This window comes from Lithobates pipiens, unplaced genomic scaffold (assembly GCF_037356315.1).
Source record: "Lithobates pipiens isolate NorthernLeopardFrog02 unplaced genomic scaffold, aLitPip1_a1.2 Scaffold_22, whole genome shotgun sequence".
NCBI lineage: Eukaryota > Metazoa > Chordata > Amphibia > Anura > Ranidae > Lithobates > Lithobates pipiens.
Window position 1 is genome coordinate 316,368,759 of NW_027507784.1, and position 25,143 is coordinate 316,393,901.

The window sequence follows — 25,143 nt, forward strand, 5'->3', positions numbered from 1 at the left end:
CGAAATTATTTGCATTGGCAATATTGTGTGTTAAAGCGGTAGTAAACCCACATATTTTTAGTAGTAAACCCGCAAAAGACATAATGAGCTAGTATGCACCACATTGAAATACTTACCTTAGAACAAGGCGTCGGTAGGTGATCTCGGTCCATGCTGAGGGAGTTTGTGTGTGACTATCTCCGTTTCTTGGAGAGCCACAGTCTGGTCTAAAAAATGTGTCCTGTTTCAGGCAGGCTGAAATCCAGATGCATGATTCAAAACCCAAAATGTCCAGGTGAAGCCCAGATAGGTGAAATCCCTACTCTCCATTCATCTCTCTTCTGCACTAGAAGCGGAACCCACATAGTCCTCTGCAACACTTACCTCTGCGTCAGTGGGTCCTTATCTGTCACATATATAAAATGGTCCTCCTTTTTGCTCCTCTGGGGCTTTGCTGTGTGCCAGAAACCATGAAATCAGGCTGAGACAGAAGTACAGTTAAATCACACTTGTTTAATAATAAAAGTAAAAAGAACAAATGTAGTCAACACATAGCCAAAGTTCAGTAACCAGAAAGGATAGTCAGCCAAGCCAGAAGTCAGGAATCAATGTGGTGGAACAGCAAGCAGGATCTGGAGCCAGAAGAGGTGTCAGCAAATAAAGTCTTGAACAGGATTGCAGGAGTGTCTCAGTTTCCATGATGTTGACCAAGGCGCAGGCAGAGCTCCTCTGGACTGGACGGTTTAAGTAGGCAGGACTGACGAGCAGGATATCATCAACAGCTGAGTAACTGTGGATAGATAGGAGCTGGCAATTAGCCGACAGCTGAGCAACCAGCTCAGAGAAGGAAGGTGCTGCTATCTTGGTTGTGCTACTCTGCTGTAGAGTCTTCTCTCTGTTTTGTAAAATTTGGTAAAAAAACTTTAATAAATTTTACCTAATATAAAAACAATAGTCCTCACAGCCACTTCATCCTAATTGGCATGGGTGAGACTGCCTGCATGGGGATGCACAGAATACCTATGCTTTCCTGTGCAGGCCAAAGACCTAATACTAGCTGTACACTATATGAAAAATAATTTGAAAGCGATTTTGAAAAAAATGGAAAATCATTCGGCAGAGCTCACAATACTACCATCATGTAATGACCAAATTTTGAAAGATAAGTCGTTCAGTGGACATGAATCGATTAAGGCTTCGTGTACACTTCTGCCGGTAAATGGATGTTTAGGAGCAGTTGGGCGTTTCTTTCAGCTGCCCCTGAACTCTCCTCCATGTTATCTTATCATTACATATACACAGGATCGTTTATAGCCGTTTCTAGGCAGTTGAGTTTAGAAGCATTTTTTGGAAAGCAAAAAAATGCGTTCAGGACAGATGTTCAGAGGCATTTGAAACGCCAAATGCTTGTAACAGCTTGTAAATGCGGTAACTCGTGTTTAGCCACGTTTAGTTTACAGGCATTTCAAATTTTTGACTATTTGAAAAAAAAAATCGCATCTAAACACAAACACAGCTAAATGCGGCTAAACGGGGGCATGTAAACGTGGCAAAACAGACGTTTTTAAATGTTGGTTCCTATCTGTCAAGTTAAAGCGTTTAGCAGAGGTTTAAAACATTCCATGTACATTAAGCCTTATGCCCCGTACACACGATCGGAGTTCTCGACGGAAAAATCTTTGGACGGAATTCCGCTCAAGCTTGGCTTGCATACACACGGTCACACAAAAGTTCTCGGAACTTTCGACCGCCAAGAACGCGGTGACGTACAACACTGCGACGAGCCAAGAAAATTAAGTTTATTGCTTCCAAGCATGTGTCAAATTGTTTCCGAGCATGCGTAGGAATTTTACGCGTCGGAATTGCTACAGACAATTGGAATTTCCGATCGGAACTTTTTCCGTTGGAAAAATAGAGAACCTGCTCTCAATCTTTTGCTGCCGGAATTTCCACAATATTTTTATGTCATACTGTATTTGCGCAGAGGTCTTTCAAAGGCAATTTTTTCCGGGAAAAAAAAAATGAATTAAAAAAAAAAAACTAATTAGTAAAGTTAGCCCAATTTTTTTGTATAATGTGAAAGATGATGTTACACCACGAGAATTGTGATCTTTATTCTAAGCGAAAAAATTGTGATTCTCATTTTATCCAGAATCGTGCAGCTCTAACATGCGCATCAAAAATCAAATGATTTTTACTGTGCATGAAACACACTAACCTTTTAAATTTCATTAATTCGACAAAAATGTTTCCAACTCTTTGAGCATTTTTTCGGCTCTGAAAAGTTACATAGTTACATAGTTAGTCCGGTTGTAAAAAGACACGTCCATGTAGTTCAACCATAAAAAAATTTAAAATATCATACAATCCCCATATACCCAATCCCATACCCACAATTGATCCAGTTGAAAACAATTGTCGTTTTTCAGCCACGAATCATTAGAAAACCGAACGAACATTATAATTGATTGGATCTCGCACAATTTTTCGTGTATGGTCATCATAAGTCTCTGTGAATTTATGATGAAACTCCAAAGGAGTTTCACTTCTGTCTGCTGCATTTCCCTTGAATGAAGAACCCAAAACCTTCTTATAATATCTACAGTATGATGGGTGATATGAGCTGGAAACTTCAGAGCGGAGGTCTCACTGCTAATATTCAAGAAAGGTATAAAGAGACAGAGAATAAAGCGCTGATTTCTGCCCTACACACCTCTACAGTGACCCTTTAATGAGGCAGTAATAACGAAGGGAACATCGGTTATAGAAGCGTTTCGATAAGCTAGGTGACTTTCGTTCCTCAAGCGTAAAATTGTTCAGAAAAAAGCTAATGATGCTTTACCTGCCCATTTGTTATATTGTGAAATAAATAATATCATTTAAGAGAAGAGCACAGTTCAAACTGTTACCAAATCCTGTAAATGGGAACTCAAGGGATATTCAGACAAGGAAAAAATAAGGATTCATTCCATGACAAAGGTAAACTTTCTTTATTGAAGCGAACTTAAACTGGTCATACATTATACAATTTTCTTGTTCAATTTCCTTTAGCGTTACCTTCAGCTATGTAGTGAAAGGGCCTGCCTGATTACATACGAATTGGAAGTGTTTAGGTGTGACCTCGTATTATATGGTTTCGGTAAATATAGAGGAAAATTGTATATTGTATGGCCAGCCTTACTTGTAAATCAAAGGTACTGCTGCAGCTCCCAGTAAGGATAAAACATCTTTGGTACATAATGTGATACTATTTACAATATATTATGATGCACTATATTACCAAAAGTATTTAGATGTCTGCCTTTACACGCACATGAACTTTAATGGCATTCTAGTCTTAGTCCGTAGGCCCACCCTTTGCAGCTATAACAGTTCAACTCTTCTAGGAAGGCCGTCTATAAGGTTTAGGAGTGTGTCTATGGGAATGTTTGACCATTCTTCCAGAAGCACATTTGCAAGGTTAGGCTCTGATGTTGGGCAGGAAGGTCTGGCTCACAGTCTCCACTCTAGTTCATCCCAAAGATGTTCTATGGGGTTGAGGTCAGGACTCTGCACAGGCCAGTCAAGTTCCTCCACCCTAAACACGCACATCCATGTCTTTATGGACCTTGCTTTGTGCACTGGTACGTAGTCATGTTGGAACAGGAAGGAGCCATCTCCAAACTGTTCCCACAAAGTTGGGAGCATGAAATTGTCCAAAATATCTTGGTATGCTGACGCCTTAAGAGTTCCCTTCAGTGGTACTAAGGGGCCAGGCCCGACCCCTGAAAAACAACCCCACATCATAACCCCCCTCCACCAAATGATTTGGACCAGTGCACAAAGCAAGGTCCATAAAGTCATCGATGAGTGAGTTTGGGGTGGAGGAATTTGAATGGCCTGCACCTCAACCCAATAGAACACCTTTGGGATGAATTAGAGCGGAGACTGTGAGAAAATCCCTGATTTTCTGGAATTTAAAGTGATTGTAAAGACTATACTTTTTTTTTTTTTTTAAATAACAAACATGTTATATTTACTTGCTCTGTGCAATGCATCCAGTATGCTAAATATACAAATCATAGGAGTAAATGGTATAGGAATTTTCATAATAGAGGTTAACATGTTAACTACTTGGGACCAATAAGTAGATATCTCTGGGAGGACCAAAGTAAAATCACTGTAGACACCTTTAGCTGGGTATGCCTCTCCTAGGTCCTCCAGGGGATAGTTTCACTCCAGGGACAGCTTGGCCTATAAGGCGTTCTACTACCCGCCCTAGCCTACACCAACAAAAGGGTCAGGAATTCTACAGCCGGCTCTTCTGATTGCAGGTCTACTACTCCCTGTCTTCTAGCCCTGTACAGTGGTCATCATCAACCCTGTCCTCAGAGCCCACTAACAGGCCAGGTTTTATGTATTACCTTGGGGAGATGCAGACTAGAATACTGCAATCACTGAGCAGCAAATGATATCACCTGTGATGTATTTCAGTTATCTTGCAAACCTGGCCTATTAGTCAGCCATGAGGACAGGGTTGGAGACCACTGCTGTACAGGGCTTCCACTTGCTGACTACATCTGTCAAATGGTGGACTGTCTGGCTCCTACTTCTTATCGCCCCATAAAATGTTCTCCCAGGGTAACATCTCTGGTTCTCTGATGAAAGAGAGGAATTCCAGGGTGAGTTGACTTGGCTTCACCTTTGCCATGGAGCTCATTGCCCGCTGCTAATTGGTAAGCTCCTCCATGGGTTGACATTTCTTTAAACAGTGGTTTTTCACAGCAACAGCCATGATTTTCTGATCGACTTTTGCCAATTAAAGCTATCGGACTAATGCACGCAGATGTGTTAGTGATTTATCAAACAATTGCTTCTGACATCTGATCTACTAAATGGATAAAAAAAATCATTGCGTGTATTGCTTGCACTAGGTAGAAGACCCTGACCGCAATGTCTGTTGTGGCTTTTATTTTTCTGAAAACGTATTACTGTCTTTGTGTTGGTTTTATTTCTCTATCATTTTATGTACACAGGAGCGGATCTTCCTCAGTGTCTCCAATCACATCTTTACAGCCATCTTTGTTGTGGAAATGACAATTAAGGTAAGGTGGCTATACCATAATATTATTACCTAGTTAGTGGTGACCAGAGGTCAGTGTTGATTTTCTTATCCATGGAGGTCCATGTTTGCCTAACCCTTATCTCCGCTCTTCCTATACACAGCTGGTCGCACTTGGTTTCATCTCCGGGGAGAGAGCATACCTACAGAGTAGTTGGAACGTTCTAGATGGAGTCTTGGTGTTTGTTTCCATTATTGATATCATCGTGTCCCTGGCCTCTGCAGGTGGTGCCAAGATCCTGGGCATCCTGCGGGTGCTCCGTCTGTTAAGGACACTGCGGCCTTTGAGGTAAGCATGTGGTTCCTGTTGCTTAAAGTGGTTGTAAATCTCAGACATGGAATATGAACAAAGCATAGCCTTTTATAGTGTGTGCTTGTCTCAAATAAGAGCACTAAGTGTCATTTCTGTATGCTGCTTTGTTCCTTTACAATCAGCAATCAGCAACCTTAGACAAGTTTTTCTGACACCAAGAGAAAATTGGTTAGAGGGGAGGGAGCTCCAGCTGATTGTTTGCCTTATTTCTGTTCCTGTGTGCTGTGTGAAGGGGGTGTGTCACTTCCCTCCAATCAGCTGTCAGAGCTCTCCTCACTAAGCTCTGCAGAGTGTAACTTCAGCTCTCTGCCCTCTTTTTCTGAACTCTCAGACAGCTTTATAGATTCTGGACTTTGAACATATGTAGACAAGAGAAGGCGGCAGATAAACAGGTACAACGTATGTAGGAGAATTTGTTTCATCTCTGTATATCACCTGAGGCCAGTCACTTCACTGGGTATATTGTATGTAAAGGTTTACAACCACTTTAAAGCCAAACTTTGGGAAAAGTTAAAGGAGACACACATTTAAGTAGCTCTGCAACCATTAATCACTTGATGTCCCAATGCCATTTAGAAGCATCCTGAAACTCAAGGGGATTAAAACAAGTTTGCGGCTCTACATTGATAACCTGGAAAGACTTTTAATTCATTGGCTCTGGACAATTTTGGGTACCGTTGTTTGCTGCTATTTCACAGGCGCGTGCAATTATAAGGCTTGACATGTTTGGTATCTATTTACTCGACACAACCTCATCTTTTATATTTAATAATAAAAATCGTGTATCAGCAGTGGCCCATATAATCTCTATGCGCCAACCCCTAATCTCCGTGCGGGACACCAGATGCATAGAGTTCTATGGGTTTTTTTTTTGTGAAGCACATGATTAGAGCCGAAGGCTTCAAAAAGATTCAAAAAGATTGGGCTCGGGTCACAGAGCACTGTGCCCTGAGCCCACCCACTTGTGACAATAGTGAATCAACATTTACTATTGTCTTTCTGCTTCTCCTTTGGGCCAATCAGGACAGGAAGTGGGTCATGAGACCAGATTGGCCTAGAGGAGAAGCGACCGGATTGGCCGGAAGGAGAAGCCTGGGAAGCTGCCGAAGCCACACGCCACCCGGATTGGGTAAGTGCGGAGCTGGGGGGCTTTTGAGCGGGCTGGCAAGTGGGGACCCCCCAAAAAAAAGGAACACCAGCCGCCACTGTATTATATTGTGCTTGTGTGCACTAAAATTCATGTTATTGTATTTTTTCCTGAAAATATAGATATGAAGAACAATTGAGCAAATATCAGGCAACCTGAAAAAATGCAATTGCTACCATTTAATTATACAAGGCCCCTGCTTTCAGAAAATATGTAATTGTTTGGGTGCAATTTTCTAGCAAAAAAATGCAGATTTTAAAAAGTACAAAACATTTTAAAGTTGCTCAGGATTTGGTTAAAGCTGACCCTTTCTAAGTTCTTTAAATAGTTCCTCCCACCTGTAAAAAATAAGATATTGACAACATTAAAAATAAAATATCAACATATAAGCATATGAACCCGACCTGAAGTCTGACAAATACGAGTCACAAGGTCCTTATGGGCATCTACTTCTGGTACCTGCGTAACCACTGTAAATGTTTAGGCCTCCAGCCGCAACAAACACCGACTCGGAGATAAATAACTACTCGCAGATACCACCAACCATAATAATGGGAACTGCACCCAGGACGGGTCCCAACCATAATAATTGGGAGCCGCACCGAGGACGGGTCCCAACCATAATAATGGGAGCCGCACCGAGGACGGGTCCCAACCATAATAATGGGAGCCGCACCGAGGACGGGTCCCAACCATAATAATTGGGAGCCGCACCGAGGACGGGTCCCAACCATAATAATGGGAGCCGCACCGAGGACGGGTCCCAATCATAATAATGGAAGCCTTACCGAGGACGGGTCCCAGCCATAATGGGAGACGGACCGAGGGCAGGTCCCAACCATAATAATGGGAACCGCACGGAGGACAGGTCGCAACCATAATAATGGGAGCCGCACCGAAGATGGGTCCCAGCCATAATAGGAGACGGACCAAGAGCAGGTCCCAACCATAATAATGGGAGCCATACCGAGGATGGGTCCCAGCCATAATAATGGAAGCCGTAACGAGGACGGGTCCCAACCATAATAATGGAAGCCGTACCGAGGACGGGTCCCAACCATAATAATGGGAGCCGTATCGAGGATGTACTTAAGTGTGAACCCAGCCTCACCCTTTGGCAGGTAAAACAGCTCACGTATACTCTATATATTTCATCTGTTTGTTTGGAGCTCAGCTTCAAATGAAAAGCTTGCTGGAAGAAGTTGTAATTCGTTTTCTGAGTTGTAAAGGTCACTTTAAGCTTTTATTTTCTTGCTATTTGTTTTTTAAAGAAGAGAGGACATTTCGATTAAAGTGGATTATACTTGAAAAGGATTACTTCCAGCATTCCGAGATGTCCTAAAATCCAAAGTAGGGGGAAAAAAAACCTGACATCTAGCAATGCTAAATATACCTGCTCAAGTCAAGTGTCAGGGGATTAGCGTGGACACAGCTGACCGGTCTAATACCTTGTGCAGCTGGTGTTCCGGTGAATGACATTGATTAGCCTCCTCTAGACTTACCGCTGCGTCCCCGCGTCTGAACTAAAGCCCGCCATAATCAGGCGTTGTGTACACTTCTCCCTTACTTGGCACCGGCTTCTCCTCCTCTAATGGGATCTTTCAGGTCTGCTCTGTATTTTGACATAAATGATTATAATTTTATTGTCAAGTGCAAAACGGCGCTTGCCAGCCAGAATCTCTCCATATTACACTAATGTCATTTTTAAGCCTTCTCCCGTATGCCGCAACTTGCCGAAAAAAAAATAGCTGCCACAAAAATAAGCTTTTATTATTTCCAGGAAAGAATAAATTATGTATAGTCGGGGCACAGCTAGGGTCATGTGACAGCTGATGGATGGTTGGCACTGCCCCCCCCCCCCCTCCTCCTCTCTCCGCCTATCCCAGGACTGACAGCCTGACAGTGGGAAATTAACTGCGATTGTGTGCCAAATCAGTCGCCTTCCTGAAAGTAATTCCACTAGATCTTAGCGATTTTCATTTTCTTGGAAAGAGTTGCATACTCTGTAGTAATAAGATGTCAGGCTTATTGAAGTAAATTACAATTCTGGAAGAGAATACATTTATCCAAGGGGGCGCCCAGCCAAAAACAATTTGAAATGCTCTTTGTGTTTTTTTTCTGTATTTGTTCTAGAAGCATGTAGATAAGTAAGTCAAGGCCGATGGTTCCTTTGCTGTTGCTCGTAGGCCTTAGCAACCAGCAGAAATCCTTGGTTGCTAGGGTCAGGGAACCATAGCAACAGGAGTAATACAGCAGTGAATAGAATGCTGTTGTCTTTATTAACCACTATGTTAAAATCTGCATTTGTATCTATAAAATTGCACAAAACCCCCAGAACATTATACATTTTCTAAACGCAGAGATAATAGAGAATATAAAGATGGTAGTTGCAAAGGATATGTGAGCAGCTGTTTATCAAAACTGTATTTTCAGGAAAAAAAACACTAACATGAATTTCAGTGCAATCAAGCACAATTAAATCCTAATTTTTTGTACAAAATAAAAGATGAAAAACTATGGTACGCAAAATTATTAGTAGGGAGGGTTTAAAAACCTTTGTGGCAGGCAGAAAACACACAGAGTCAAGGTGCAGTAACACAGTATATTGTAAAACTCCAGCGGTAAATCTGGCAATACACAACAGGCCCGGCGGGAACGCAACCCGACTGGGAACACTCACAAGTTGTAACAGTGATGGGACAGTAGACTGAAGACTGAGAGGTACTGACAGCGTCTGCTACAAGGAGCAAAATGTGACCTGGTTAGTCCATACCCAGACAGGAATCTTTACAAAGATTTGGAGTGAACCCTGCATATTCCCTACTTCCCCGTATCCTTTCTCTGGCTCTGTGCACTGTCCCTGTCAGACAGTTGACCTGTCCCTATTGTAGCCACTTAAATAGATTCTGCCTGACCCAATATGGCCGCCAAAGTCACATAGGGTGCCAGCATCCATTTGGATAGCTACCTTCCTGTAACCGAGGAAAACCATAGAGGAACTAGGTTCCCCTCGACTTCCTTCCCCATCTGCATTGCCACTGTGGACGAGCGCAAACTGCAGTGGAGAAAATAGACTGCACCTGCCTACAAGTTTAGCGTAAACCATAAATGAGGGACCTTGCTTCAACTCTGATGTTCACAGTGATATATAGCATGCGTGGCACAGTGCTGTTTTCATACACCCAGTACCATGTTTGTGGGTATGCGCAGAGTGTCATAAATGAGGGACCTTGCTTTAACTCTGATGTTCACAGTGATATTGTGTGGCACAGTGCTGTTTTCATACACCCGGTGCCATGTTTGTGGGTGTGCGCAGAGTGACTGCATTGCTTTTCAATTTTTTTATATTATTATTAATTTTATTGTATTTTTTTGGGACTTTTTTTTTATTATTTAACTTTATTGCTATCAAAAGAGGCTTACAAGCCTCCTATGTGATAACATTAGACAGGTGACAGGTTCCTTTTATGGAAACTTCAGGGGTCTATTAGACTCATAATGTCTTTCTCTTCCTTTTACTCCTGCACAGATGCTTGATCTTCTGTGCACCTGGCATTTGAACCAGGATTCTGACATCTTTGAAATCAGAAACACTCAGAGCTGTCCTTTTCTGGCTTCACACAGAGCAGATGAGATCAGAAGATGAATACAGCAATGTGTATCTCTGCCCACTGGTCAAGACTGTCCACCGCACTACATCTACTCTCTCTGAGACTAGTGCCATCTTGGATATGATCCGGCACCTACTTCCTCCATCCTTTTTTTCACCCACCTCTGTTGACAGCAACAAATCCTGAGCATGGGCAGAAGAAGATGGTGTTTACAAGAAGAAGTATCGTGAGCACCTATGCCAGAGTTAGAGGCTAAGGTGGGCATATGCAGGTATGCATCACTTGATGAAAATATGACATACATGGCATCCAAAAAGTCCTCCTAAAAAGGGAAAATCTTTGGAGGACTTTGGATGCCATGTATGTCTGCTGCTTCACAAGTCTATGGGAAAGCAAATTCCACTTCAGGCAGATCAGAAGGAGATCAACTGCAGGTCAGATGTACCATTAATAAATTGTGAATGCTCTCAGAAGCATCTCAAGGTGATGCCATTGACACAAGGCACCAGCAACACCCAGAGCCTGAAGACTACAAAGTACTCCTGAATCTTTCCAGGCAACATATTTCACAAGATAACACCTTCAATAATGCAGAATGGAAATTTCAATGATCAGTTACTAGGTACCACCATTGCAATTTGGAATGTGATGAGGGCACTGGTTGGGGCTCTGGTGTATTAGCGGTTGTACCTATTTCTGCAGAGCTACCTCTGAAGCCAGCAGATGGTACTTACTAACAGCAACCTACTTTGTTCAACATATTTTTTCCAACAACAGGCACAATTAAATTTCTTTTGGAGAAAGATTTCTCTAAACCATTGGTGAGTATAGGAAATTACCTTGGCTAATAGCTCAAGAGCTTTATCTGAAAGCTCATAAGATGCTTCCCTGTCAAACACCAACACCAGTACCATCTTTTTATTTACAAGGAGAGATGAGGGCTAATAACAATGTTTCCCTGTCTCCTGCTGCCAGCAAACAGCAGCTTGTATTTTCTCCCGGTCCTCTGTGATTTCATTAGAGACGTGAGCACTGAGCGAGAATATGCAGGCGGAAAAATGAGAGCTCTGGAATTGTTTGCTGACCTCCCTGCTCCTGAGAGAGAGGGAGAGAGACTTGGGGACTCGTTATAGTGTTTGTTCACAAACAGATTCCTCAAATCCACCGAGGACTGCAGTTCAAGGCAGGGATGCACTTTGCCAGGGAGGAAAAAAATCACATGCGCAGGGCTCGGCTGAGACGCGTGAGTGGACCAGACATGATCAGCCAGCAGGAATCTCGTACATTGCTTACTGGGGTGAAAGAAAATTGCACATTCACCCTACAAAATCGTATCTGGAATACTAAGAAAAGTATTTATAACTCTGTACGGGAAGGTGCTTGTTCCCAAAAATCAATGGCCAAGAGACAAAAACTATTTTTTAAAGCATGGTTACAGCTTTTTTTTTGAAAAATGTGATGATTATAAGGCCTTGGGGTTGATTTTTTTTAAACTGGAGAGTGCAAAATCTGGTGCAGCTTTGCATAGTAACAGCAATCAGCTTCCATTTATTTTTTTCTGAAAGCTTAATTGAACAACCTTAAGTGATTGGCTACCATGCACAGCTGCACCAGATTTTAACACTCTCCAGTTCTAATAAATCAACCCCATGTGTTGGAACAAAACTTTGAAGCTGATGAACGGTGCTTTTCTCCACAGAAAGTCATATTACAGTGTTTGTATAACATCCATACATTGGCAAGGTCCATGTCTTTCTTGTCTATCAGGTCTATCAGTCACATCTCACTGAACACAATAGACTGTGTTGGTTTATACAGGGGCATAGCCTGGGAAAATCACCCTCAAGGGTTACAGCACAAGCACTGCAATTGTCCGCTAACAAGTTTAGCTCCCCCTGCCCCTTCTCCGAACAGTGACTCAGCAGCTCAGTCCCTGTGCCCCCCCCCCCCCCCCCAGCAGGGTCTTAGCAATTAACCTTACCCTGCTCCCCTCTCCCAGCAGAGTCAGGACTGGAAAAAAAATCCAGAAGGAATAGATAGAGGGACAACATGACTTGGTTAAAAGGGGAGTGGAGGACAGGGGTGGAGAGAATGGAAAGTTTGAAAGATGACCTGATTGGTGAAGTGGGCGATGTTGGAAAAGAACAACAGCATGCCATGTAAAGTTGTTAATAAACTGACAATACTGTATGCATTATACCTATCTATGCAGCAGGTGGCGCTGTAGTATTATAGTGTATAGTTCATGTTTTCTATGATATAACAGGATGTATTGTCTATCTCAGTGACTGTACTTGTATATTTCTGCTTTCTGTTCATGTTTCTCCATGCTGTAAGACATGTAATATATTTCTCCATGAAAGTAAAGCCATATGACTGCATCCAAGAAGCCCCCAGCTCTTATTGCAATACGCTACACAATAGAATAGATTATGGGTCCCAGGCACCCAGCAGCACCCAGCAGGCACTGGAAAAAGAATTCTGCAAGTCTGTGAGTACTGTATGCAAATTTCTGAAAGATGGCAAGTGGTTCAGATGTGAAGTTTACAATTTCAAAGCTGAACAATGCCAGTTACCAGCTATAGAAGTTTTAACTGGAAGTGTTTTTCAGCAAGGATGACTTGTGGCAAGTGCTGAATACAGACAGACCCACAGACAGAGAGACGGAGGACTGGGATAGGAAGGATAGACAGGTAAAATCAATTATAAGCTTTCTAGTGGAAGATGACCAGCTTATCCACATAAGAACAGAGAAAATGGCCAAAGGTATGTGGACTTCATTACAGAAACTGCAAGATCATTCAAGTCAAAACAGCAAGTTATTTCTACTACGAAAGCTTTATAAGATAAGACTAGAAAAAGGTCAGCAAATGTGTGACCACGTGAAAGCTAACCATACTGTTGCCCTGCTCCTCTGCAGCCTTCCAGAGACATATACTACTCTCATTAATACTTTAGAAACCAGACCCAAGCTGGAGCTGACACTGGAATATGTCAAAGGGAAATTAATCAATGAATATGACAGAAGGAAAGAAAACACGCACCATGATGACAAAGCTCCTAAGACGTACAAAAGCATAAAGCACAACAAAGAAAGCAGAGCCTGTTTTGCTGTAAGAAGACTGGTCACTTAAAAAATGACTGTTCTCTCTGGAAAGCCGAGCAGCGAAAGCTAGAGCTACCACAAAAGAATAAGTAAAAGTAATCACAAAGTAAACTGTAGACATTTCATATAGTGGCATCTTTAAAGTCACACAGAGCGGTAAGCCACGCGGCTGGTATATAGACTCAGGTGCGACAAGTCATGAGCGCATAACTAGCGATGAGACCTTCTTCACAAACATTAATTACAATTCAAAAAGTTTTCCTAGCAAATGGGAGAAACATCACTGCCAAAGGTAAAGGTCAGGGCTTCCTGAAATGCTTTACACCACAAGCCAAGCACAAATTCCAGCGAAAACTAGGAATAATACACACTGACAATGGAGCAGACTACATAAGCAAAGAAGTGGCCTCATATCTTAAGAGGCTAGGATAACCAAACCATACACTCCTGAACAAAACAGCATAGCAGGAAGTAAAAAATTGCACTTATAGAAATGGCCAGATGCATGTTATCGGATGCCATCCTACACCACAAGTACTGGGGAGAAGCAGTCATGACTGCAACCTACCTACAGAATAGACTACCCTCAAGAGCCTTTACAAGTACTCCATTTGAAATGTGGCATGGATCAAAGCCTAGATTTGGGCATATGAGAGTGTTTGAATGTAAAGCATATGTCTATATTCCAAGTGAAAAGCGATCCAAGATGGAGAACAGAGTTTATTTTGGTAAATAAAGTGGCTGCTTTGCCCATTAAATCCCAGTTGGAGTCAGAGTCTTATTTTGGTGGTAGGGTGGGTAATAGATTGGCAAGGCAGCTTGGGGGAAGGCCTTAACTTCATATTTTATACTCTAGTCAAGTCTCAGCAGCCTTCTATACTCCTAATTACTAATGCCAACACAGAAGAGAAGCACTGGGAAGTAGAGAATGATCCTAGTGCTTCTGCTGTGAACTTTGAGGATAATTTGCTCCACATTGCCCACTGCTACAGAGGTCAGTGGGGGTTTGCTTTGAGGCTCACCTGCCTTTGCCTGGCCACAGGTTTATTTAAAAAGTAACTTTGCTATAATTACCTGAATGGATGGAACCCTTCAGCTGTAAGAACTTCCTGTCCCTGTACATGTGCTCCTTTAGCCAATTGTGAAAACCTTTAAAACCTTTTCTGATTCTCTTCTCAGGGTCATCAGCAGAGCACCAGGACTCAAGCTGGTGGTGGAGACTCTGATTTCCTCATTGCGACCAATTGGAAACATTGTCCTCATCTGCTGTGCTTTCTTCATCATCTTTGGGATTCTGGGAGTTCAGGTACAACATAATAAGAGAGCCTTCACCATCACTGCAACTATAAGGATTTCGTGTTGTACAAACAAGCATGCACATTGGAAATGATGATCCATTATTACAGCATTTCTGCTATATACTGCTTGATAAATGAATTAGCCTACAGAATGAATTCATATCAATGTCTTTATCAGTTTCAAAGGAGAGCTATCATTTTAGACAATAAAAAAAACGTTATATGCGTTAAGTGAAGGAGCTCAAATACTAGGTAAAGCTATAATTGTCATATACAGTATATATAAATATTTTAATTGTGGCTCTATTTGCAGATTGTCATTGTATTTATGCTGTCCATGCCTACTTTTCCCGGTGACAACTGGTCACCTTATTTTTTTTGTCCTAGTGTCACAGGGACAGGAAATGAGGGAAAAATTTTATTTTTTCCTTGGTGAGAGTCACTAACATTTCTTATCACTTATTAATGTGATTTGACTATTCACACATTTTTATTTGATTGTTAATTTAAGCGCTGCACTGTTTGTATATTATTTTTCTAGTGTCAGTTATCGTGCCATAGTGCATAGCAGCTATTTGAAAGTTTCACATTCAACACTTTAGCACAGATTTACTATATTTATTTTAATAAATATACATTATTATGAATATTTTATTCTTTCCTCAAAAAGAAGATATATTTAAATCGATAAAGAAAAAAATGAAGCTAATCGAAAGCAGGACCTTACACACCCTATAAAATCAGCAGGGTCCTGATGAAAAAAAAAACAGTATTAATGTTAATATCCTAAAATATTTAGTCAACAGCTGTTAAAAAAAAAGAAAAGTAACCACAGTTTTATCAAAAAAGCCATATGTTTAAAAGTAAATCGTATTCACTCTTAAAAATATAAAACCAGGAGAACAAACTCTTTGCAGTTTAGTTAATTAGAAAAAGCATCCAAAATTGTTGGTCAGTGAATACTGTGAGGACAGCTTTTTATCAGCCTGTGGATTATGGCAATAGATATAATAGGCAATAACTTGTTGCTCATTAATGTGGCTCTTACCACCTACTGGTACAGGTCAAACCAACGGGTCAACTGGGCATAGGTAGCAAGGTGACATGCTGGTTTAAAAGCATGCATTCCTTACCATGTTTCACTGCTGGCATAACTTCCTCAGAAGGGCACAATCAGACATTTGATCTGATTTTTTTTTAAGTTGGTGACAGGGTCTCTTTGAGATGCTAGTCACCATCCTTGCTGCGGTTGTGAAAGGTATATTAGAAGCATGCTATCTGCCTGTAGGATAAACATTCATCTTTATTACAGCTCTTCAAGGGAAAGTTCTATACCTGTGAGGGGCCGGATGTCCGCAATGTCACCAACCGATCAGAATGCATCGGGCCACGATTTAAGTGGGTGAGACGGAAATACAACTTCGATAACCTTGGTCAGGTATGTTGTTAAAAATTTTAACAAAGGACAATCAAAGCAAATGTTTAACTTGTATAGCTGACAGTTCCTGCCCCTAACTTTATTCTTGGGCTGAATGAACCCACCAAACTATGCAGGCTTAGCTTTCATGTCATCTGTTTGCAGCAGGAACTATGAATACGTTTTTCTTTCACTACGGCCTCTACCCAGGCTTGGGTCCAAGCACTAGGTGGTCTTTACCAGAGCTCCTGATGGTGGAGATGGATTTTGCTGCATGCTAGTACCAGGAGATTAGCAAGTCAGAGTCTGATTGCCGATGTGGCAGGTAGGGATCAAGCAGAGGCGTAGTAAGTAAACAAGCTGAAGGCCCGTAACAAGTGGTTGCAGGTGGGGACTAAGCAAAGCGTAGTGGAAGAACAAACCAAAGGTTGATAACGAGTGGTAATGAAGATACAGACAGCAGCATGAGCGTAAGGAGCAGAGAAGAGAACAGTAATCTGGTAACCAGGAAGTGCAGAGACATGGCCTAACTAGTTCATAGGAGGAGCAAGGAGTTCAAGGTTCACCAGAAACAAGATACAATATGAGGTTATCCAAGGGTTCAGGCTAGTGGCACAGTGAGAAGAGCCACAGATGCTACAGAAATATCAGGTTCAAATCTGGGTCCTGAGAGTGTATGCCATGGCTAAATAAAAAAAAAAATCACATGTTAATGTTTAATCCCTTTAAGGACACTGCAGAAACAGAAACATACCTGTTGATTACCCAGAAATGCAGTCATATCCTAAACCTTATTGTGGGCTGACAAAACACAGCAATTTTGTGGACTTAATGTGTCAGCCATTTCCATTTGCCTTTAAACAAACCACTCAACCTTCCCCACTCTCAGATCTCTACAACATAAAGGCCAATCATTCTGTAGTCCAACATAAAAACTTGGTGAGCTCTTTGAGTGAACAGGAAGTGTGCACAAGACACAGGACAGATCTGAGTGCCTGACAAAATCAACAGGTATTTTTGCACATATATGACTGATATAACAAATCCTTTCCAATGGTGTATGTAGAGCACCCCCTAGGGAGCCGCAAACAGAATGAGATCTCCCACCCTGCACAGGCAGGCACACAGAATTTTCACAGTCACTTCAGAGTCAGAAAGCAGTCCAGTACTTTGATTTTTATTAAGGGAAAATAACTTAGATAGGGACTGGGAAACTATGGGATGCCCGCTTGATGTAAAAAAAACTTCAGGGACAAACTATATGCAAAAGAGGTGATCACCTGCTGTTCTCTCCTTTCTCCTGTGCCTCCAGGAAGGGGTTCCTCCATGTGTTGTGGGGGATCCTTCCAGCACCCGAGCCCCAAGCAGTGGCCACCATGCCCAGAAATGTTTTGCCCAGGGTCCAAATGATATTAAAGACAGCCCTGTGAATGGGACCAAGTGGCAACCACATGTAATCCACAAGAGTTTTTACCTATTAAACACTTGTTCAGGAGGCAATATATCACCTCCGATCCACCTGTCAAATGAAAAAGGTCATCCACCGCAAATCACATTTCAGAGGGGCGATACACAACACTGCACATCCAAGTACAGAAAAATACCTGTTGATCCTGTCAAAAGTCTTGCACCTTTGCAACTTCCTGTGCACTGAACTGAAATCTCAGGCAATCCTATCAGCTTTTAGGCCCTATTCACTTGCTACGATTCTGGCTGGGATTTCAATACGCACTAAAATCACAAAACGCGATGCGGTTTTCTGGGATTTATCTCACGGCAAATCGCTTTGCTGGAAGCTTGTTACCCAAAAAGGAGCAGGAGCTTCTTTTGATCGATAAGTTTCATTCAATTTCAGCAATTGGCATGCAAAAAATAACATGACAATCGTGAGAAAATTGCACTGCCTTTTAGGTGCACTTTGCAGTTGTAGTGTGTTTTGAAAACACCCGGATATGAATTGGGCCTTACAACAATCTTCGGTGAACTACAAAACACCTCGTACTGTATGTAATGGAGATAAGGCGAGAGAAGTGTGTTACTGGTAGGTTCACCAGGTGAAAATAAAGGGGACAAAATGTATACAAAAGAATGATAATGATAAGCTGCAATATATTACATTTCTGTTTTGGTCTTAGGTAGGCTTTAAATGCAGTTAATCAAGTAATACATAATTTCAAGAAATTGTGCTCAATTTCAAATTCAGTGTACAATGTATATAGTACAGCAGAAGTGCTGAGCCTCTCCTTGCTGTATCATTAGACTTGAGAAGGATGGGATCTCAAGTGATTGAACCTCCCTACGGGAGTTCCTGAGACAGGGAAGATAGCAGTAGATTTCTGCCCACCAGTACCTCCCAGCAACTGAAATATCAGGTTGTCATTATTTCCTGCTGAGCCAACAATCTGTTCCAGGAACACAGTGGTCAAGGAGCGTACAGGTAACAGGAAAGGTCTTGGGTACACGTCCAGGCAGGGTGCTAATGATGGGCCAATCAAGTTCCTCACTTCTAAGTGTCTACTTGTCCTCAGCTCTTTCCACCCCACCACCTTGAATACCTGCTCTGTAACTGCTGTCAATGTATACAATTCTTTATTATCTTGGAATCCTGTGGATGTTGCTGATGTAGACTGTGTTCTCTCTCCAGGCCCTCATGTCACTGTTTGTTCTGTCGTCTAAAGATGGCTGGGTGAACATTATGTATGACGGACTGGACGCCGTGGCCCCTGATGTACAGGTACAACAATTAATACAAAACTGCTTTAAAGTTGGCATTTAAGAAATATGTAAACTGCTATTGCTGACTTTTTTTAAAAGTGGAGGCTGCAGTAGGGTGACCACCTGTCCCGGATTGCCCGAGACAGTCCCACATTTCGCAGGCCTGTCCCAGGCACCTTCATTTCACAACAATACAGGCTCCCGGAATGAAGCTGACACAGCCACCCCCCCCTCCCCCTAGGCCTATGTGATGCCCCCCAAAAAAGCGGCTTTACTCACTGACAGCACTTGTTATGGCCAGGAATACCTGGAGATGCACAATCCCCGCTCCCTGCTTGTGTTTGAAGAAATCATAAATCCCACTTCTGTGGCCAGGACAAGTACAGTCAGTGAGTAAAATGGCGAGGCAGTGGCCCTTTTTAGGGGCGTGTGATTAGTGCTTCTGGGTAGAGCGCGCACCGGCCGCCCTGGCTCTGCTGTGATTCACAAGCTGATTTTTGGGAAGGGGGGGGGGTCCCTAAATGGCAGTTTGGAAATGTGGTCACCCTAGGCTTCAGTGCCATCATCCTCTTTTTTCCTTAGTGAGTCAATGATGCACATGCATGCTGGAAATTCTCAAATGTGTTATTATTATTTATTATTATTATACAGGATTTATATAGCGCTGACAGTTTGTGCAGCGCTTTACAGCATTCGGGCAGACATTACAATTACAATACAATTCAATACAGGAAGAATCAGAGGGCCCTGCTCATTAGAGCTTACAATCTAGGAGGGAGGGTCAAGTGATATGAAAGGGTAGTAACTGTGGGAGATGAGCTGATGAACAAAATGAAAGAACAGTTGAAGAGAAAACTGTTCAGGGATCGCCTAAAAGTAGATAGATTTAGCGATAGTCTGACAGATTGGGGTAGGGTATTCCAGAGGGTGGGAGAGGCTCGGGAGAAGTCCTGCAGGCAAATATGGGAGGAGGTGATAAGGGAGCTAGAGAGCAGGAGGTCTTGGGATGAATGAAAAGTACGATTAGGTTGGTATTTTGAGACTAGGCTAGTGATGTAGCTGGGGCAGAGTTGTGGATGGCTTTGTAACTTATTGTTAGTATTTTGAATTTAATTTGTTGAGGCGAGTGGCAGCCAATGGAGGGATTGGCAGGGAGGCGCTGAGCGGTTTGTAAGGTGGATGAGTCTGGCAGCAGCCTTCATGATGGACTGAAGGGGGCTTAGTCTATTTAAGGGTAAGCCAGTGAGGAGGGAGTTGCAGCAGTCAAGGCGAGAGATAACCAGGGAGTGAATCAGGAGCTTTGTGGTTTCATTGGTTAGGAAGGGACGTCGTTTGGAGATGTTGTGGAGGTAGAGGTGGCAAGTTTTGGAAAGGGATTTGATGTGGGGCCAAAAGGAGAGTTCAGAGTCCAGGACTACACCTAGCACTCTGGTATGTGGGAATGGGTGGATAGTTGTGCCAGTGCTCTTGACAGAGAAGTCAGGGGAAGAGGCACTTGAGGGAGGAAATATTATGAGCTTGGTTTTGGACAAGTTGAGTTTGAGGAAGTGATGTGACATCTAGACAGATATGTTTGTTAGTAAGTTAGTGACGTGTGTGGAGACTGATGGAGTTAGTTGACGGGTGGAGAGATAGGGTGTCGTCAACGTAGAAATTATATTGAAAGCTGTGTGAAGCTATCAGCTGACCCAAGAACAGAACCTTATGGACCCCAACAGAGAAGGGAAGATGAGAGGAGGAAGTAGAATTGACACTGAAGATGCGATGGGATAGGTAGGATGAGAGCTACCAAAGAGTGCAGTCATGGAGACCGAGGGAGTTTTTTGAGGAGGAGGGGGTGGTCAACCGTATCAAAGGCCACCGAAAGGTACAGAAGTAGGAGTACAGAATAGTGTCCATTGGTTTTTGTGGTTAGCATGTAATTTGTGAGTTTTAGAGAGCCGTTTCTGTGGAATGTTGAGGGCCAAATCCAGACTGAAGGGGATCAAGAAGGTTGTTCTTTATGAGGTGGTCACTCAGTTGCATATTTGTTCTGAGTCAGTGGCTTACTAGGTAAAGAAACAAGGATGAGAATGACAGCCCCTCCCACTCAAGTAGCACCTTTAAATACAAGTCACAAGTGGCAAATTCTGTATTTCTTTCCTGACAGCTTCCCTCTAAGGACCCATTCACATATATTGCGCTCAGTAATGTGTGTGATAGAGCAGTAGCATTTGTCCTGTGCTGGGACCCATTCAGAATGAACGGGCTGCCCTCAAATATTTTATAACAATAATAATAATGATAAATAACAATGTCAAGTGTATTCTTAAAAAGCTTAACTAAAGCATAATGAAAGCATGGAGTCAGCATAACAGCCAGATGACTGGCCTTTTATAGTAAATGGGGTCAGAAATTTCAGCCTCTATACTTTATCAGTATTGGTTTCCTTTACAGAAGGGATATCAAACTCAATTTCATTGCGGGCTTCATCAGCATTATTGTTATCTTAAAAGGGCCGGTTGTATCTGTAAGACTATATATCTACTCAGATACTTAGGAGTACTCAGGACCACATGGCAAGGCCTGATGGCCCAGAGTCGGTTCTCTGACCTTGAGTTTGACATACGTGCTTTGGAGGCACAAGTTTGTGAATTATATAAACCCTTTTTACTTCCTTGCCGGTAAAATTCTTTTGCCAGACTGCCCATGCCTGTGCACTAATGTCTCATAAACTTGAATGGAACATTATTCCTGCATTACAGGTACTTTCATGCAATGTTAGTGCACAGGTGTAGGCAGTAAGGCTCCTGTTATCAGCTGAGATGTGGCTTGGTCGCTGTGAGAAGAAGTACCGTAAGTACCTAGGAAACAATGGTTCAGCTTAGGGTAGGTAAGGGGGATAGGAAGGGGACTTTATTTTCTAATCCATGAATTTGTCCTATAACATTCTCTATGGACTCAGAGATACTTAAAATTTGATTTATTTTTTGAACACTTGCTTATTTTGCTTGATGTCTACATTGACTTCCTATTTAATGTTGAGCAGCTTAGTTGACAAGCTAAGCTTATACTATCTGTCTCCTGTCATTGCAGCCCATCCGGAACAACAACCCTTGGATGCTCCTTTACTTCATCTCCTTTCTCCTCATCGTCAGCTTCTTTGTCCTCAACATGTTCGTTGGGGTGGTGGTGGAAAACTTCCACAAGTGCCGCCAGCACCAGGAGGCTGAGGAGGCCCGGCGCCGGGAAGAAAAACGGCTGCGCCGCCTGGAGAAAAAACGCAGGAGTAAGGCGTTGTATATGTCTGGTCGGTAGACTGTTTAATCTTTCTGAAGCTCTGCCTGCTGTAGTCTAGCTAGCTTCAGGCTGCATAGAACCGTTCATAGGGTGGCCAACCGGAAGGAAATCTTTTGAGATGGAAACAGGATGCAAGAGAGCGGTCAGTTATTGAGGACAAACCGGTGACAGGATTATCTATTGTTCCTTTATGGGGTTCTTTTCAGAACTATTTGGTGTAAAAGTATAATCACAACTAAAGGGAACATACACTCTTCACACTGGTCCATAGCAAACAATCCACTTCTGGGTCTCATTTTTGCAATACAAAATTGACAGATAAAATTAGATTGCTTACTATGGGCAATTCAGACCATTTCCTGTCCTATAGTTTTCTTCTGCTTCCATTTTACTTTATATTATTCTTGAGTCACTAATAAGCTGATGTTCTCCTCGTCTTTATGCTGCATCTAACTACCAGTGTAACAGACAATCGCAATTCATTTTCCTGTCTAATCTCTACAAGTCTATACAAGCACAACCCCTTAATTTGTGTGTGTGTGTATATATATATATATATATATATATATATATATATATATATATAATATAATATATATATATATAAAAATATATATATATATATATATATATATATACTGTATATATACATACTTATATACGTATATCTGTCAATGGAGAAATAATACATCAAAATATAACAGAAATTGATATGCATTCCGTGTATCTAACCCATGTGGTTGAAAATATAACCCTTTATTCTATAATATATGACATTTCTAAAATCTAATTTATAATCTTTATTTTCCTCCCTATTTAATAAGTGAATGGAATGGTTTTGCAACACAGGAACTAAGTATTATCTATAAAGATCCTTTTAATGTTTTAACTAGAGAATATATATTCAAAATCTCTCATCGCCTCTCTCCAACATTCTGTTTGATGAGTTTCTTTCTCACTATTTATCTTCTGTCAGCTTTTATATCATTACTCACTGTCCTTATTTTATTTTACTTTGCTCTTGCTGATCTATTAATCCAATCTATTTTACTCCCCTTCCTCACTCAATAGCATATTTCTTTTCCACTCACGCTTATCTCTTGTCGCTCCAATCATTACCAAAAATATTAATACTGCTTTGACCATTAAAAAAAAAGATATATATATATATATATATATATATATATATATATATATATATATATATTAATACTGCAAAGTGCATTCCTGGAATCAGCTGTGCAAAGTGCTACCGACATGTTTCGCCACCTGTGCAGCTTCATCAGGGGGAAAAGTTATCTAGATTTTGGGGAAAAGTGTGCTAGATAATGGCATATGTATTATTAGATCAGCAAGAACAAAGTAAAATAAGGAAACTAAGTAAAGATATATAGGTTAACAGGACAAAAGGAAGAAAGAAAGGCATCAAATACAGAGCTGGAGAGATATATTCTCTAGTCACTCTATTAGAAGAATTCTTTGATAACTCTCAGTTCCTGTGTTGCAAAACCATTACAATAGGCAGACATCTTAAAAAATGGTATTGGAACTAAGGATTACAAATTTGATTTGGGAAGCTTTATATATTGTAAAATAAAATTTTAAATCAAATGAATTAAATTAATGGGAAGTGTCCATTTCAATGATATTTTGATGTACTTATTTCTACTAGGCGAACAGAAACGGATTGTTTATTGGCCACTGCAGCTGAAGTGTACATGTGCAGCGTTGTCAGCTTACAACAGGACGTTAGGAGCTCACTGGATTCCTCAGAGATCTTTTTAGGAGACAAAACACTGAGAAATGTGCATGTATAGTAGAGATTTACTGATTTTTTTATTCCCCCGGCATACACTTTAAACACAGATACATATCCAAGTATTAAAAATGCACTTTAAAATGGAGACAGAGGAAATACTGTAGAATGTGAGCTCTACCCAAAACTGGTATTTCCATTTGACAGGACATTAGCTCTCTCTTTCTAATTATTTATTGATTTATTCAGTATAAGGGATAAACTACATGGGTGATGGGTGGTAGGTACTGTATGTAGTATTGACCAACTCTTGGATGCTCCAATCACAATGTTTTAATCATGAATGATTTGTTTCTGCAAGATGCTACTTGTGTAGCTAATTCCATAGGGAGCCATTTGTTCATCTATTTAGCAATCCTAACCTAATCCTACTGCTAGCAATGAATCACTAGCGATTTTTATGAACATGATTAAGCCACTAGCAATCTCCTGTGTAAATTTTAACTAACACATGTGGTTTAAAAAACTGTCACTTGGCCCTGATTCATCAAGCTGAACTCCAGAGAAAATTCCACACTACCCCTGCAGTGGATCATAAGCCCCCCCACCACCACATTGCAAGGGGTAGATGCTTATTTTTGTCTAGGGTACTATTTTTCTCATGATACCCTCTGCTCTCACTTTTCCCCCAAAACTCCCCCCAGCAGGCCCTAGGCATCCTCATTTATAATGCAGGAATATGGACCTGCATTGTATTTGATAATGTCAGTGTACTGTTGACAGATAAACCACCAAGGGGAAGTGAGGGACCAGTCGTACTGAGAGGAGGAAGCCTGAAGGGGCAAGGGATAAGGTAAGTACAACTACATTTAAAGGTACCCTAGACAAAAACAAACAATTTAACCTTTGCCGTGCCAGGGGAGTACCACTGCCAGGGTATTTTTGAACTTTTCCAGGGGTTCAGCTTGATAAGAATACCCACCACACCATTGACGTATACTCACTTTCTCCTGCTCATTTGCTGCTGATTCCATACCCTGTGCTAACTCCATGTCAGAGCTTGCATAGGGTAAATTACGTCCTCTCCTCTCTCGGATGATAGTTTTTGGGCCTGGCAATTGGTTACTCAAACCCCAGCACTGCATCCTAGGAGGAAATGGAGGAGGAGGTCATACGCTCACCTTTACCCAGAAGTATTGAGCTTTTTTTTAGTGCTTTATGGTGTGCTGAAAAGAAGAGGAAGGGAAGTATGGTCACTTTGCCCAGCAATAGAGTCTCTTTTTATCCCTCCCTACCAACACATTCAAATTTTTAATTTAGCTTTACCGTTTTTTTACCGGGACAATAAATTGGAGAAAAATTACTTGATTGGCCTTTTCAATGGCCAGGGATAGACAGATGAAACTGAACCCTGCAATGGT

General features: G+C 41.6%; 1 protein-coding gene across 3 annotated transcripts in view; it reads left to right on the forward strand.

The window, feature by feature from the left end:
* The window catches only part of CACNA1H (calcium voltage-gated channel subunit alpha1 H), a 364,555-nt gene that overhangs the window by 249,201 nt on the left and 90,211 nt on the right, over nt 1-25,143 (forward strand). For 2 of the 3 annotated variants that reach the window (XM_077449411.1, XM_077449413.1), the window contains exons 18-23: nt 4,995-5,063; nt 5,185-5,369; nt 14,437-14,563; nt 15,868-15,993; nt 18,617-18,706; nt 21,763-21,976. In XM_077449411.1, coding sequence (XP_077305537.1) covers nt 4,995-5,063; nt 5,185-5,369; nt 14,437-14,563; nt 15,868-15,993; nt 18,617-18,706; nt 21,763-21,976 — 811 coding nt within the window. The remainder of the gene's footprint in view (nt 1-4,994; nt 5,064-5,184; nt 5,370-14,436; nt 14,564-15,867; nt 15,994-18,616; nt 18,707-21,762; nt 21,977-25,143) is intronic. The other variant, XM_077449412.1, reaches the window with a different exon arrangement.